Source organism: Pongo pygmaeus, chromosome 1, assembly GCF_028885625.2.
Source record: "Pongo pygmaeus isolate AG05252 chromosome 1, NHGRI_mPonPyg2-v2.0_pri, whole genome shotgun sequence".
In the NCBI taxonomy this organism is placed as follows: domain Eukaryota; kingdom Metazoa; phylum Chordata; class Mammalia; order Primates; family Hominidae; genus Pongo; species Pongo pygmaeus.
In genome coordinates this window covers 28,605,395-28,621,242 of record NC_072373.2, presented here as the reverse complement: position 1 = coordinate 28,621,242, position 15,848 = coordinate 28,605,395, and the positions used below count along the sequence as shown (strand labels likewise).

Here is a 15,848-nt window from a genome sequence, read left to right as displayed (position 1 = left end):
CTTCCACAAGGGTTGAACTAGTTTACAGTCCCACCAACAGTGTAAAAGTGTTCCTATTTCTCCACATCCTCTCCAGCACCTGTTATTTCCTGACTTTTTAATGATCGCCATTCTAACTGGTGTGAGATGGTATCTCATTGTGGTTTTGATTTGCATTTCTCTGATGGCCAGTGATGGTGAGCATTTTTTCATGTGTTTTTTGGCTGCATAAATGTCTTCTTTTGAGAAGTGTCTGTTCATGTCCTTCGCCCACTTTTTGATGGGGTTGTTTATTTTTTTCTTGTAAATTTGTTTGAGTTCATTGTAGATTCTGGATATTAGCCGTTTGTCAGATGAGTAGGTTGTGAAAATTTTCTCCCATTTTGTATGTTGCCTGTTCACTCTGATGGTAGTTTCTTTTGCTGTGCAGAAGCTGTTTGGTTTAATTGGATCCCATTTGTCAATTTTGGCTTTTGTTGCCATTGCTTTTGGTGTTTTAGACGTGAAGTCTTTGCCCATGTCTATGTCCTGAATGGTAATGCCTAGGTTTTCTTCTAGGGTTTTTATGGTTTTAGGTCTAACGTTTAAGTCTTTAATCCATCTTGAATTAATTTTTGTATAAGGTGTAAGGAAGGGATCCAGTTTCAGCTTTCTACATATGGCTAGCCAGTTTTCCCAGCACTATTTATTAAATAGGGAATCCTTTCCCCATTGCTTGTTTTTCTCAGGTTTGTCAAAGATCAGATAGTTGTAGATATGCGGCGTTATTTCTGAGGGCTCTGTTCTGTTCCATTGGTCTATTTCTCTCTTTTGGTACCAGTACCATGCTGTTTTGGTTACTGTAGCCTTGTAGTATAGTTTGAAGTCAGGTAGCGTGATGCCTCCAGCTTTGTTCTTTTGGCTTAGGATTGACTTGGCAATGCGGGCTCTTTTTTGGTTCCATATGAACTTGAAAGTAGTTTTTTCCAATTCTGTGAAGAAAGTCATTGGTAGCTTGTTGGGGATGGCATTGAATCTGTAAATTACCTTGGGCAGTATGGCCATTTTCACGATATTGATTCTTCCTACCCATGAGCATGGAATATTCTTCCATTTGTTTGCATTCTCTTTTATTTCCTTGAGCAGTGGTTTCTAGTTCTCCTTGAAGAGGTCCTTCACGTCTCTTGTAAGTTGGATTCCTAGGTATTTTATTCTGTTTGAAGCAATTGTGAATGGGAGTTCACTCATGATTTGGCCCTCTGTTTGTCTGTTGTTGGTGTATAAGAATGCTTGTGATTTTTGTACATTGATTTTGTATCCTGAGACTTTGCTGACGTTGCTTATCAGCTTAAGGAGATTTCGGGCTGAGACAATGGGGTTTTCTAGATATACAATCATGTCATCTGCAAACAGGGACAATTTGACTTCCTCTTTTCCAAATTGAATACCCTTTATTTCCTTCTCCTGCCTAATTGCCCTGGCCAGAACTTCCAACACTATGTTGAATAGGAGTGGTGAGAGAGGGCATCCCTGTCTTGTGCCAGTTTTCAAAGGGAATGCTTCCAGTTTTTGCCCATTCAGTATGATATTGGCTGTGGGTTTGTCATAGATAGCTCTTATTATTTTGAGATACGTCCCATCAATACCTAATTTATTGAGAGTTTTTAGCATGAAGGTTGTTGAATTTTGTCAAAGGCCTTTTCTGCATCTATTGAGATAATCATGTGGTTTTTGTCTTTGGTTCTGTTTATATACTGGATTACATTTATTGATTTGCATATATTGAACCAGCCTTGCATCCCAGGGATGAAGCCCACTTGATCATGGTGGGTAAACTTTTTGATGTGCTGCTGGATTCGGTTTGCCAGTATTTTATTGAGGATTTTTGCATCAATGTTCATCAAGGATATTGGTCTAAAATTCTCTTTTTTTGTTGTGTCTCTGTCAGGCTTTGGTATCAGGATGATGCTGGCCTCATAAAATGAGTTAGGGAGGATTCCCTCTTTTTCTATTGATTGGAATAGTTTCAGAAGGAATGGTACCAGTTCCTCCTTGTACCTCTGGTAGAATTCAGCTGTGAATCCATCTGGTCCTGGACTCTTTTTGGTTGGTAAGCTATTGATTATTGCCACAATTTCAGAGCCTTTTATTGGTCTATTCAGAGATTCAACTTCTTCCTGGTTTAGTCTTGGGAGGGTGTATGTGTTGAGGAATTTATCCATTTCTTCTAGATTTTCTAGTTTATTTGCGTAGAGGTGTTTGTAGTATTCTCTGATGGTAGTTTGTATTTCTGTGGGATCGGTGGTGATATCCCCTTTATCATTTTTTATTGCGTCTATTTGATTCTTCTCTCTTTTCTTCTTTATTAGTCTTGCTAGCGGTCTATCGATTTTGTTGATCCTTTCAAAAAACCAGCTCCTGGATTCATTAATTTTTTGAAGGGTTTTTTGTGTCTCTATTTCCTTCAGTTCTGCTCTGATTTTAGTTATTTCTTGCCTTCTGCTAGCTTTTGAATGTGTTTGCTCTTGCTTTTCTAGTTCTTTTAATTGTGATGTTAGGGTGTCAATTTTGGATCTTTCCTGCTTTCTCTTGTGGGCATTTAGTGCTATAAATTTCCCTCTGCACACTGCTTTGAATGTGTCCCAGAGATTCTAGTATGTTGTGTCTTTGTTCTCGTTGGTTTCAAAGAGCATCTTTATTTCTGCCTTCATTTCGTTATGTACCCAGTAGTCATTCAGGAGCAGGTTGTTCAGTTTCCATGTAGTTGTGCAGTTTTGAGTGAGTTTCTTAATCCTGAGTTCTAGTTTGATTGCACTGTGATCTGAGAGATAGTTTGTTATAATTTCTGTTCTTTTACATTTACTGAGGAGAGCTTTACTTCCAACTATGTGGTCAATTTTGGAATAGGTGTGGTGTGGTGTGAAAAAAATGTATATTCTGTTGATTTGGGGTGGTGAGTTCTGTAGATGTCTATTAGGTCTGCTTGGTGCAGAGCTGAGTTCAATTCCTGGGTATCCTTTTTAACTTTCTGTCTCATTGATCTGTTTAATGTTGACAGTAGGGTGTTAAAGTCTCCCATTATTATTGTGTGGGAGTCTAAGTCTCTTTGTAGGTCACTCAGGCCTTGCTTTATGAATCTGGGTGCTCCTGTATTGGGTGCATATATATTTAGGATAGTTAGCTCTTCTTGTTGAATTGATCCCTTTACCCTTATGTAATGGCCTTCTTTGTCTCTTTTGATCTTTGTTGGTTTAAAGTCTGTTTTATCAGAGACTAGGATTGCAACCCCTGCCTTTTTTTGTTTTCCATTTGCTTGGTAGATCTTCCTCCATCCTTTTATTTTGAGCCTATGTGTGTGTCTGCACGTGAAATGGGTTTCCTGAATACAGCACACTGATAGGTCTTGACTCTATCCAATTTGCCAGTCTGTGTCTTTTAATTGGAGCATTTAGTCCATTTACATTTAAAGTTAATATTGTTATGTGTGAATTTGATCCTGTCATTATGATGTTAGCTGGTTATTTTGCTCGTTAGTTGATGCAGTGTCTTCCTAGCCTCGATGGTCTTTACAATTTGGCATGATTTTGCAGTGGCTGGTACCGGTTGTTCCTTTCCATGTTTAGCGCTTCCTTTAGGAACTCTTTTAGGGCAGGCCTGGTGGTGACAAAATCTCTCAGCATTTGCTTGTCTGTAAAGTATTTTATTTCTCCTTCACCTATGAAGCTTAGTTTGGCTGGATATGAAATTCTGGGTTGAAAATTCTTTTCTTTAAGAATGTTGAATATTGGCCCCCACTCTCTTCTGGCTTGTAGAGTTTCTGCTGAGAGATCAGCTGTTAGTCTGATGGGCTTCCCTTTGTGGGTAACCCAACCTTTCTCTCTGGCTGCCCTTAACATTTTTTCCTTCATTTCTACTTTGGTGAATCTGACAATTATGTGTCTTGGAGTTGCTCTTCTCGAGGAGTATCTTTGTGGCGTTCTCTGTATTTCCTGAATCTGAATGTTGGCCCACCTTGCTAGATTGGGGAAGTTCTCCTGGATAATATCCTGCAGAGTGTTTTCCAACTTGGTTCCATTCTCCCCGTCACTTTCAGGTACACCAATCAGATGTAAATTTGGGCTTTTCACGTAGTCCCATATTTCTTGGAGGCTTTGTTCATTTCTTTTTATTCTTTTTTCTCTAAACTTCCCTTCTCGCTTCATTTCATTCATTTCATCTTCATCACTGATACCCTTTCTTCCAGTTGATCGCATTGGCTCCTGAGGCTTCTGCATTCTTCACGTAGTTCTTGAGCCTTGGCTTTCAGCTCCATCAGCTCTTTTAAGCACTTCTCTGTATTGGTTATTCTAGTTATACATTCGTCTAAATTTTTTTCAAAGTTTTCGACTTCTTTGCCTTTGGTTTGAATTTCCTCCTGTAGCTCGGAGTAGTTTGATCGTCTGAAGCCTTCTTCTCTCAACTCGTCAAAGTCATTCTCCATCCAGCTTTGTTCCGTTGCTGGTGAGGAACTGCGTTCCTTTGGAGGAGGAGAGGCGCTCTGCTTTTTAGAGTTTCCAGTTTTTCTGCTCTGTTTTTTCCCCATCTTTGTGGTTTTATCTACTTTTGGTTTTTGATGATGGTGATGTACAGATGGGTTTTTGGTGTGGATGTCCTTTCTGTTTGTTAGTTTTCCTTCTAACAGACAGGACCCTCAGCTGCAGGTCTGTTGGAGTTTGCTAGAGGTCCACTCCAGACCCTGTTTGCCTGCGTATCAGCAGCGGTGGCTGCAGAACAGCAGATTTTCGTGAACCACGAATGCTGCTGTCTGATCTTTCCTCTGGAAGTTTTGTCTCAGAGGAGTACCCAGCCGGCCGTGTGAGGTGTCAGTCTGCCCCTATTGGGGGGTGCCTCCCAGTTAGGCTGCTCATGGGTCTGGGGTCAGGGACCCACTTGAGGAGGCAGTCTGCCTGTTCTCAGATCTCCGGCTGCGTGCTGGGAGAACCACTGCTCTCTTCAAAGTTGTCAGACAGGGACATTTAAGACTGCAGAGGTTACTGCTGTCTTTTTGTTTGTCTGTGCCCTGCCCCCAGAGGTGAAACCTACAAGAGGCAGGCAGGCCTCCTTGAGCTGTGGTGGGCTCCACCCAGTTCGAGCTTCCTGGCTGCTTTGTTTACCTAAGGAAGCTTGGGCAATGATGGATGCCCCTCCCCCAGCCTCACTGCCGCCTTGCTGTTTGATCTCAGACTGCTGTGCTAGCAGTCAGCGAGACTCCATGGGCATAGGACCCTCCGAGCCAGGTGCGGGATATAATCTCCTGGTGCACCGTTTTTTAAGCCCGTCGGAAAAGCACAGTATTAGGGTGGGAGTGACCCGATATTCCAGGTGCCGTCTGTCACCCCTTTCTTTGACTAGGAAAGGGAACTCCCTGACCCCTTGTGCTTCCCGAGCGAGGCAATGCCTCGCCCTGCTTCAGCTCGCACATGGTGCGCTGCATCCACTGTCCTTCGCCCACTGTCTGGCACTCCCTAGTGAGATGAACCCGGTACCTCAGATGGAAATGCAGAAATCACCCATCTTCTGCGTCGCTCACGCTGGGAGCTGTAGACCGGAGCTGTTCCTGTTCAGCCATCTTGGCTGCCCCCTCCAAATATTATTTTTCTTCACTTGTTTGTGTCTTATTTTTCTCTTTAATAAAGTTTTATAATTTTATCTGTAATGTGATTTTACATCTTTTGTTAGATTTAGTCCTAAACATTTACTCTTTTCTTCCACTTTTACATGGCAAGTCTTAAAAACACTTTTTTTGTTTGCTGTGTAAGATTGGTATTATTTATTCTGTAATTATTGATAGAACTTGCCAGTAAAAGTATCTGGATTTTCTTTGTAAGAGTCTATTCAAGTTTTTATGTCCTCTTACATAATTTTTAGTGAGTTACTTTTGATTTGTGAGTTAAGAGATTGCTTACTAATGAAGTTTTATTGAACCCACAGAGTGAGGGTCAGTTTTTTCTATGGAATGTTGCTGATGAGACATTTTGTGTCAAAATGTAGAAGAGAGTGGATTCTGCAGAAAATTCTGCAAGAATTGGAGAAGATGGCATGGCAGAGGGGGTGATACCATCCAGTGCAGGGATGGGAGACAGGGCTGGTGGAGGGATGCCTTCCGTCGGGGAGAAGGGGCTCTGGTTAATCAGTATTCCTTTGCCCTGTGGGGCGCTTTTCTACTTTTCAAAGTGCCACCCATAAGCTTCCCTGGGTGGGTGGACGCCGTGGGTAATATGTGTGCACTTATGTACAAGTGCTGTTCTGAGGGTATGAGGGAAGAGCTCCATCCAGGAGCATATACTTAAGGAACTGCTGAACAGTGGGATGGAATCAGTTTTAGGGGAAAGGCAGAAGGCCAGGAGAGGATCATGAGATGTCTGTAGAGCCAAGAATTAATCAGGTGAAACAGTGGCTTCAAGAAGGGGGTTTAGAGGGAAGGAAAAGGCCCAAGAAATGTGAAAGGAACAGCATTGAGATTTGACAGTAGATGGGAGAGGAGGTGAGAGGGTAGGGAGTCTCTACCCTCAGACCAGGATTGTGAGTTGCAGGGTACACAGGGGTTCATCTAACTGGGAGCACCTCAGGTGTCCACGTTGAAATCCTTCACGTGCATTGCCTCAGGAGTCCTCACACTGGTGTGAGCCTTCCCACAGGGAGGGGCAAGCCCGTCTCATGGTAGATGAGTGTAGGGGAATCAATTTCCAGATCCTGTGAATCATATCTACAATTGGCAAGTTCTCCTGTCTCACCATAAACCTTTCATCTTTGTACAGAGGAAAGGCTTTTGTCTGTCCACCCCACATCTGACTAGGGGCATTGCCCTTGGGAGGAATAACATACAGGGACCCAAACAATGAAAAATGCTGGTGTTGATAAAGAGGGTGACGTTAATGAAAGGGTAAAATTGTACAAGTCAGTGGTTCCAACTCTTTGTCTTACATTAAAATGAAGGGGCCTCCAATCAAATTGTTGCTGATAAATCATTAAAAATACTTTTTGATGACAAATCACTATGTGACAAATATTGCCTAGAGATTCAAGGAATAAGTGAAATTACTATAACTCCCATTTCTATCTTTATTTGTGTGAAAAATTCCTCAGGCCTTATTTAAAGGAAAGAAATAAAATTGATACTGAACCTTGTCTTATTCTAGCAATATGTGAGATTCATTCAGAGTTTTATGGATATTGTATAGGGTTCATTAAGCATTTAATTTCAAATAAAATCTCATTTTTTATGTTCATTAATTATAAAAATATATAGCATATCTTTTTTTTATGATCAATTGTATATAAATCATAATTGTAATGATAACTCAATCCTGAAAACATTTCTTCACACTTGAAAGCTTAAGAAACAAACCAAATTTAATTGATTCAAAAGAAATACAGTAAGTGAGCGATAGCCGTAAATATACATTAGGATAAAATTACATAAGTAAAATAATATACATATGTGTTCATGAATAAAAAGAGGAATAATACAAAAATGTTTAAACAGATAATGGTGGATATCAAACCAACATGGCATTTAGATCCCATTACATACTTTTAAAAGCATAATGTAATCATTTTATTTTAAATGTCAGTGTTTAGAATTCAATGGAAATGATGTCTTTCAGAACAAATTAAACTTATGATGAAAAAGTTTACCTGTCAACTTATAGTTCTGTGAAGGGTCCGTAGCTTTTTAAAACTCCGTTAGGGGAATTTAAGCAAGAAAACCTTGAGGGCCGCTGTATTATCTAAAGTTATCTGTTCCACCAAGTGGCATAGGTAGGTACCACATAATTATCTCCAATTTACAACTGGAGACAGGTCAGAGGAGTTAAATGATTTGCTTATGATCACAGAACTAGAGAATGACCAAGTTCCAATTTGAGCCAGGTCTGTTGGATTCTAAGCTCAGGGTGCATCTGCCACAGGGCAGCCCCTCTCCTCTTGTGAAAGTGTCCTAAATCCTTGCGTTCATGGACCAGCAGCTTAGGCATCCAGAAGCTTGTTGGGAATGCAGAATCTCAGACTCTAACCCAGACCTACTGAACCAGAATCTGCATTCAAACAAGATCCTGGAGGATTTGCACGTACATTAGCGTTTGGGTAGCTCTTCGCCAGAGCACACTCTACTCCTTTCTCTTGCGCTTCTGCCCAGCTTTGACCCAGGGACCACTTAACAGCCCTCTTGGATGGTCAGGTCCCAACAGTCCAGCTGTTCATTTTTGACACCATCCCTCAGTGTATTGATATAAGTAAGTAACCTGGTGTTCTTTTGTGACCTTTCCAGGATATTTGGCCTTGACATTAAAGGCAGAGACTGTGGCAATGAGGCAGCTAAGTGGTTCACCAACTTCTTGAAAACGGAAGCATACAGACTGGTTCAATTTGAGACAAACATGAAGGGAAGAACATCAAGAAAACTTGTCCCTACTCTTGATCAGAATTACCAGGTGAGCTTACAGAGAGTTTACCTTCACTGCTACTAGTCACCTTTCTCTTTCTGGCTTCCTTCCCGGTCAATAAAGAGCCTCTCTTGGGACCTCAGTTAAGAAAATATGATAATGGCCCTGGTGAGATAATGAGGGCACAGCCTGGGCAGAAGTACCGGGGGATGGAAAAGAAGGTGGATATGAGAGGTGTCTCAAAAGTGGGATCTCTAGGGTATATGGAGGATTGAATATGGGAGATATGGAGGGGGGATCCAGGGGTGACTTCCAGGTAGATGGAGATGTAAGAGAAAACTGGCTGGAGAAACAAAAGTGAGAAGTTTGTCTGGGACTAAATCCAAGTTTCCTGGAATTACAGAAGCGGACTTTGTTCTGACTCACCCCTCACAATCTGTGAGGTGTGCTTATTTCAGGTGCTGGCAAGGCACCTCCTCCTAAGGAAAACTGTCCCCTGAGCCAAAGACCAAAGCCTCTGATTCTGCCATGAGCTAAAGTTTAAAATACAAGGGCCTCAGGGAGTTTCTCTCCATAGCCCCTAAACTGCAAGCTCCTTGAGGGCAGGGGTTTTTATCTGCTTTCTTTCCTGCTGTTTCCCCACTAGAACAGAGCCTGGTAGGTGCTCAGTAAATGCCTAGTGAGTGAGTGGTGTTGTTGAGGAAATTATTACTGGAGTATAGCTGATTGGCAGCAGGTCCTCGCTGTTTGAGGATGATGTGGGAAGGGGGCCGCTGCTGGAGTGGGAGTGGGAACCCAGGAAGAGCAAGCCTGGTGATTGACATTGGCCCAGAGCCGGCCCTGGCTGCAGCCCTGTCCCTGTGTGTGGACAGGAACTGCTCCAGCTCCTGGCCACTGCAAGCCCAACGTCACATCTCTCTCCTTCCTGAACACTGCTCCCCTCTTCTGCACTGAAGTGGTTTTGCTTCTGGACATTACTTAGCTTTGCAGATGGTCTAGGCCATTTTGTGGAGTGGTGGGGCCTGACTGTCCTGTGTTCTTGGCAAGGTGGCCTACCCAGACTGCTGCCCACTCCTGATCATGACAGATGCCTCACTGGTAGATTTGAATACCAGGATGGAGAAGAAAATGAAAATGGAGAATTTCAGGCCAAATATCGTGGTGACTGGCTGTGATGCTTTTGAGGAGGTAAGCGACCCACTGCTTTTGTGCATCGTGCTCAGATGTGCTGCTGGCAGTGCTAAGGGAACTCTGCTCTAGCCAGAGCCAACTCAGATCCGCCAAGGTCGAGTCATTCACTCATTGCTGCTGCCATCCCTCATTGCTTGCGGAGTCATTCACTCATTGCTGCTGCTATCAACACACTGGCCTCAGGGGGGTGTTGCTCTCACCCGTTAGTGCTTGGGCCCCAAAGCAAACAGTCAAAACTCGAAATTGTAGCAAATCTGAGGTTGGAATATGTAATCATAGCTCACAGATAACTGAGGGAAGCGAAGATAAAGAGAAAGTTAAAGCCATTTTCCACTTCTCTATCACTCAGCAGAGCTCTCAAAGATTTGAGACTTTTAGAAGCCCCATGCCCCAAAGTGTAGACCAAGAGGACACAGGCAATCTGACCCTGGAGACATACCATGCTGTGGCCTGAGTTCTCTCCCAGGGCACCCACATGCTCTTTTATGAGATTGACACCAGAAATTTCCACCCTTTTCAGGGACACACCTTTGTGGTCTTAAGGGAAAACTACATCAGAACCCAGTAAAACCCTGAACTCTGTATGTGATATACATATAGCTGGGTATTGCTTGGTGATAAGAAGCATTAGCCGTCATATTAAGCCTCAGGGGTGAGCTAAACTTTCCGAGCAGTGGAAGTAACAATGACAAATACCATTTATTGGGTGTTTACTGGGTGCTAGGCATTGAGCTAAATAATCATTTCAGATAAATTACTTTATTTGATCTTTATGATAACCCTGTGAAATTTGTGTTACTGTCTCCTTTTTATAAGGAAAATAAAACTCAGAGGTGTTATACACTTTGCCTAGCAGAGAAATGGTGGCTGGCATTAGAACACAAGACTTGTAACTCCAGCATCTGTAGAGCTGGGGTGACAATTCCAATTTAGAGATCCCAAATAGTTAACTCTGAGAGGAGAGGCTCTTAAACACCCTCTCAATTCTTTGCTCCCCTGAATGACCATACTTCCTTTTGTGTGAGTAAAATGTGCTCTAATTTTTTTTTTTTTTTGAGACGGAGTCTCGCTCTGTCACCCAGGCTGGAGTGCGGTGGCACGATCTCGGCTCACTGCAACCTCCACCTCCCGGGTTTGTGTGATTCTCCTGCCTCAGCCTCTAGAGGAGCTGGGACTACAGGCACTTGTCACCACACTTGGCTAATTTTTGTACTTTTAATAGAGATGGGATTTCTCCATGTTGGCCAGGCCAGTCTTGAACTCCTGACCTCAGGTGATCCACCCGCTTCAGCCTCCCAAAGTGCTTGGATTACAGGCATGAGCTACTGTGCCCAGCCCCTAATTTGTTGATAAACATTGTTCTTTAGGATAAACCTTTGCACTGAGCCTAGTATAAACCATCGTACATGTAGGCACTCCATATTATCTGATAATTTGAAAAATAGCTGCCAGGTGCTGTAGGCGCTCATGTCTATAGTCTCAGCACTTTGGGAGTCCGAGGCAGGAGGATTGCTTGAGCTTAGGAGTTTGAGACCAGCCTGGATAACATGGCAAAACCCCATCTCTACTAAAAGAATATAATAATAGCCAGGTATGGTGGTGCATGCCTATAGTCCCAGCTACTTGGGAGGCTGAGGTGGGAGGATGGCTTGAGCCCGGGGCCAGAGATTGTGCCACTGCACTCCAGTCTGGGTGACAGAGTGAGAACCTGTCTATTAAAAAAAAGAAAAAAGGAAAGAGCAATAGCAATGTATACAGAAGTTGTCTACTTGATGGTGTTATCTTGTTTTTTGTTATCTAGTTGAATTCCTGTGTGCCTTTGTTAATTTTTAAAATTCAAACATCTATTATGGGTCAGGCATGGTTTGTAGATACAGATGAAAAGATATGGATCCTGCTCTTCAGAATGTTCCAATATGAGGGGCATGGCCAGGACACAATGACAGCACAGTCTCAGACGTGCTTTAGTGTATACACTTAGAAGGTACCAGAGATGTGTAGAAGTAGAACTACCTAAATCTGCCTGGAGAAGGGAGGCCTGGGCATGGGGAGGGGTCAGGTCCGGCTCCCCGGAAGCAATGCTGTTCACCCTATACTTGTGTGGACTGTGTGCAGGCCAGGGTCAGAGGAGGGTCTTTATGGGTAAAGGTGACAGGCAGTTGGGAGGCCTAGAAGCATGAGAGGCCATGAATAAAGGGGTGCTTGGGAGCATTTTAGAATCACAGGAGCATGGCAGTAAAGGAGAAATGTTAGGGAGGCTGGACTGAAGCTGGCTGGAGGCCGCCACACCAAGGAGTTTGGATTTTATGCTGTGGATATTGAGGAGCTGGTAATAATTCTGAGCAAGGAAGGATTTGCATTCTTCCAATAAATATCTGCTGAATGCCTGTACAGTGTGCCAGGCACATATTATTCTGGAAACTCTCTTGAACACTCATTGAAAGGCAGGGAAGCCTGAGACAGAAATACCAAGGCCAGGCCCAGTCACTACAGAGTCTTTGTTTTTTTCTTTTTTGAGACAAGGTCTCACTCTGTCACCCAGACTGGAGTACAGTGGTGCGATCACGCCTCACTGCAGCCTTGAACTCCCCAGCTCAGGTGATCCTCCCACCTTAGCCTCCCAACTTCCCAACTAGCTGGGACTACAGGCATATGCCATCATGCCTGGCTAATTTTTGTATTTTTTTGTAGAGACAGGGTCTCCCTATATTGCCCAGGCTGGTCTTGAACTCCTGGACTCAAGCGATCTGCCTGCCTTGGCTTCCCAAACTGCTGGGATTATAGTCATGAGCTACCTCACCTAGCTAAGAGTCTTTTTTCTAAAGTGCAAATTAGCAGGCCCTACCTGAAACCTACATGAGCATTGTGACAAGGCCTGCACCTCTGCACTGGCAGCAGCATCCCAGGTGAATCTCATGCCCACAGTGTCTGGAGAAGCACTGAGTTAGGAGAGTGCAGGGACCACGGGGATCAGAGATGATACAGGGTCGGGGCTGGGAGGGCAATGGAGAGTGCCAGAGAGGAAGAGGCCCCCGATGTACTCAGGAGACTAGTTTCTTGAGGGAAGGAACTAGATTTTTCTAAGAATGAATCTAGACTTGGTGGGACCTGAAGTTTATACAGTTTGGGGGCCCCTTTAAGAAAAAAATAAAATTATTGACAAAAATGTATAAAATTAAGAAAAATAAAATTAGGTTCAAGGACTTGAAAGGTTCTGTGCAAATAAGGGGCCTGAGACTCAAGCCTCAATGGCTTGCCAGTACACCCACCTGCCCCTCCCAGTTCTAGTTTCCCACATTGTCTAGTAGGATGTACATAAAATCGGATTCATTAAATCCTTGGCAAACAACAAATGAAATTAATGCTCTGTTTTAAGAATGTATGTTACTAAAGATTGGAATGGAAATTAGTTCATGGAATAGAAATTAATCCGTGAAGCAACAGTTCTTCCAAAGGAATCCTGTAATTCTTCCATTATTTTCTGAGAAACTTTCTTTTAGGGAATAAAATGTTTCTTGATTTGTTTCCACTAAAGAACAGATTCTTTTGGTATTAATTTTAGTTTAAAATCTTGAGCCAAGGAAATAAGTAAAAGGACACTCTTGTCCCTGGCGGAAGCATTTTTGCTTTCCTGTACCTTGCCAACCTATAATTTTTGCTTTCCTGTAACTTGTCAAACTTAACCTAAGGCTAACGTAAACCTAATCCTGCTTTCTTAGGCAGTGAGAGTGGAGTTGTCGTCGTCGTCTTTTTTTTTTTTTTTTTTTTAAATAATAAACTGAAAATAAAAGTCCAAAAAAAAAAAAAAAGCCATGCATGCCCTAGAACTTTGGGAGGCCACGGCGGGCAGATTGTGTGAGTCCAGGAGTTCTAGACCAGCCTTGGGCAACATAGTGAAACCCCATCTCTACAAAAAATAATTAATTAATTAAAAGTAAAAAAAATAAACTGTTAAATGAACTTGTGCTCCCAAGTCCATTTGTCATTTTATTCCTGCACTATGATGGGCTTACAGAAGTAGCAAATAAGGTAGAACACTGATTTTTCTGGAACAGTCCTCTGGCCATGCACATTAAAAAAAAATCCTTCTTATTAAATGATGCTAATGTTGCTGATTTATTCTTCCTTAAATTAGGAAGCCCAGTAGTTAAAGGCCTAATGCGTTAATCTGTTTACCTGGTACCATCACAAAACTGTAACTCTTTCAGTGAGCAGGACTCTGTTAAATATTAATGTAAAATGATAGAACCCATAAATATTTAACAGGCCAATTAATCATTAAAAATTAGCAAACCTCAGCATGAAATTCAGGCCATCATTTATTGCAAAAACACAGAGTAATAGGAGACTGTATTGTGTAACATTTACTGTTTGTGGACTAAAGTTCTTTGTACATTGTCCATGTAGCTCAGAATATTAAGCAATTTTTAAAAGGCTGCTTCCTTGGGTCAGTGTGGTGTGCTTGAGTTCTGGGAATGCAGCAAAATGAAGTTTAGAAATAATAAAATTGACCAGTGCTTCCTGTCTCTGTAGTTGGCCATCGTGGGGTCAGTGTTTACTGATCTTTGCTCACTGTCCTGATGAGCTAAACTTGATATTTTTAATGGAATAACTTGTTTGTATCAGTCCTCACTCCACATTGTGAAAGAATTGTGGAGAAGCTTGCAGAAAACTCTTGGTGTGTTATCTTTCACTCGGGAAATGTTTCTCCAGGAAATTTACAGAGAGGGAGATTTTGAAGCTGAACAGCTGTGGTTGGACTCTGAGCCTCACTGCTTACTGGCTGTGTGGATTGGGTCCTCCCAGTCCTATCCTTTCCAGCTGTTGAGAAACACAGTTTTTGTAAATCATAGTCACTAGACTTTTCAGTCCCCAGAACCTGAGTTTGGATGGGTTAGGATTTGAGATAACAGTCTGTTTTCTGGTGTAAGAACAGCAGTCTCTACCAGACTTCAGGGATTTCTTGAAGTAGCAGTAATGATAACAATATACAAAAATAACAGCAAGAATCATGACTCACTGCTACTGAACACTTACTACATTACAGGCACCATGCCAAACCCTTTACATGCATTACCTCATTTAATTCTAGTTCCCTTTCCAGACTGTGGGTCACAACCCATTATTGGGTTCTAATATCAGTGTCGTGAGTCCTGACTAACACTTTTAAAAGAAGTATAGGAAAATATAGGATGGAATAAAAGATATCAGAGTAAACTATACGTAGAAGGGTTAAGAATTGTCTTGCAAAACTCTCTCATGTGTACAGATGGGAGAGTATTAGGAAACAATGTAAAATGTAGTTTTTACTGTGGGTCATGGTGGAAAATGTCTGATAGCCATTGAGGCGGGTAGTGTTTTGATCCTTGTTTTTCAGATGAGGAAACTGAGACTCAGAGAAGTTGAGTAACTTGCTCTCGAGGTCGCATAGCCAGCGTGTGGCCAAGTGAGGACTTGCACTCTGGCTGGCTGTCAAAAGTCCATGAATATCAGCCAACTACACAACTCTGCCACCTTGTTAAAGCCATTTTCAGGTCATTTGGCAAACCTATATTGGGCCCCAGTCACTGTGGGTGGGCTGGGGGGTCATGGGTATCAGGGGCTGCCCTCTGAAAGAAGCAGGACAATTGTGCCCAGTAAAAAATGGAGAAGAAGAACAGGTATCAGCTTTGGCATAATGAAGATTAGCCTGAATTTCATGTTCATTATCTCTGTTAGAAGCAAGCTGAAAGCATCTGAAAGTCATTTTTTCTTTCTTAGTGAAAAGAACCAAGCAGGGGCCTGGGGAATGCAGGTGTCTCCTCCCTGCGGGCGTTTGTGGCATGCCTTTCAAGGTAAAAGTTCCATGTCCTCATCTGGGGAGCTTCTGACCTGTGTATATTGTTAGGGGACTCCAGCTAGAGTCTTGGATGGATTTGCCTTGATTAGGAAAAGCTCCAGTGATTAAAACAGGAGGATAGGCATCAGGAGTGGATGGAGTAGGAATACATTCACATTTCTGAAGAATTTGCCAACAGAACTCCTTTACTTAAGGAGATCTCCTTCTACATTTGCTTTTTTGATTACACCTGAGTCTTTTGTAATGTTTTCCAGAGGGGCTTTTAGGGCTTGGGCAAGAAGGAGTGGAAGATGGCGCAGCCAAGGACTACAGGGCTTTCGCCTCTTTCTCATCAAGGAGAAGGAGAAGATGCTTCTGCGGGGTTCCTTCCGCACAGCCTCACACAGCTTTCTTATCACTACACCCAGTGAGTAAGCGAGACACCCCTGGAAAGCACG

The 15,848-nt window shown here is 42.6% G+C and overlaps 1 protein-coding gene across 2 annotated transcripts in view; it reads left to right on the top strand.

Annotated features, from left to right (window-relative positions):
- MTARC2 (mitochondrial amidoxime reducing component 2) overlaps nucleotides 1–15,848 on the top strand; it is a 42,731-nt gene that overhangs the window by 11,387 nt on the left and 15,496 nt on the right. For both annotated transcript variants that reach the window (XM_054449925.2, XM_054449926.2), the window contains exons 3-4: nucleotides 8,267–8,429; nucleotides 9,429–9,569. In XM_054449925.2, coding sequence (XP_054305900.1) covers nucleotides 8,267–8,429; nucleotides 9,429–9,569 — 304 coding nt within the window. The remainder of the gene's footprint in view (nucleotides 1–8,266; nucleotides 8,430–9,428; nucleotides 9,570–15,848) is intronic.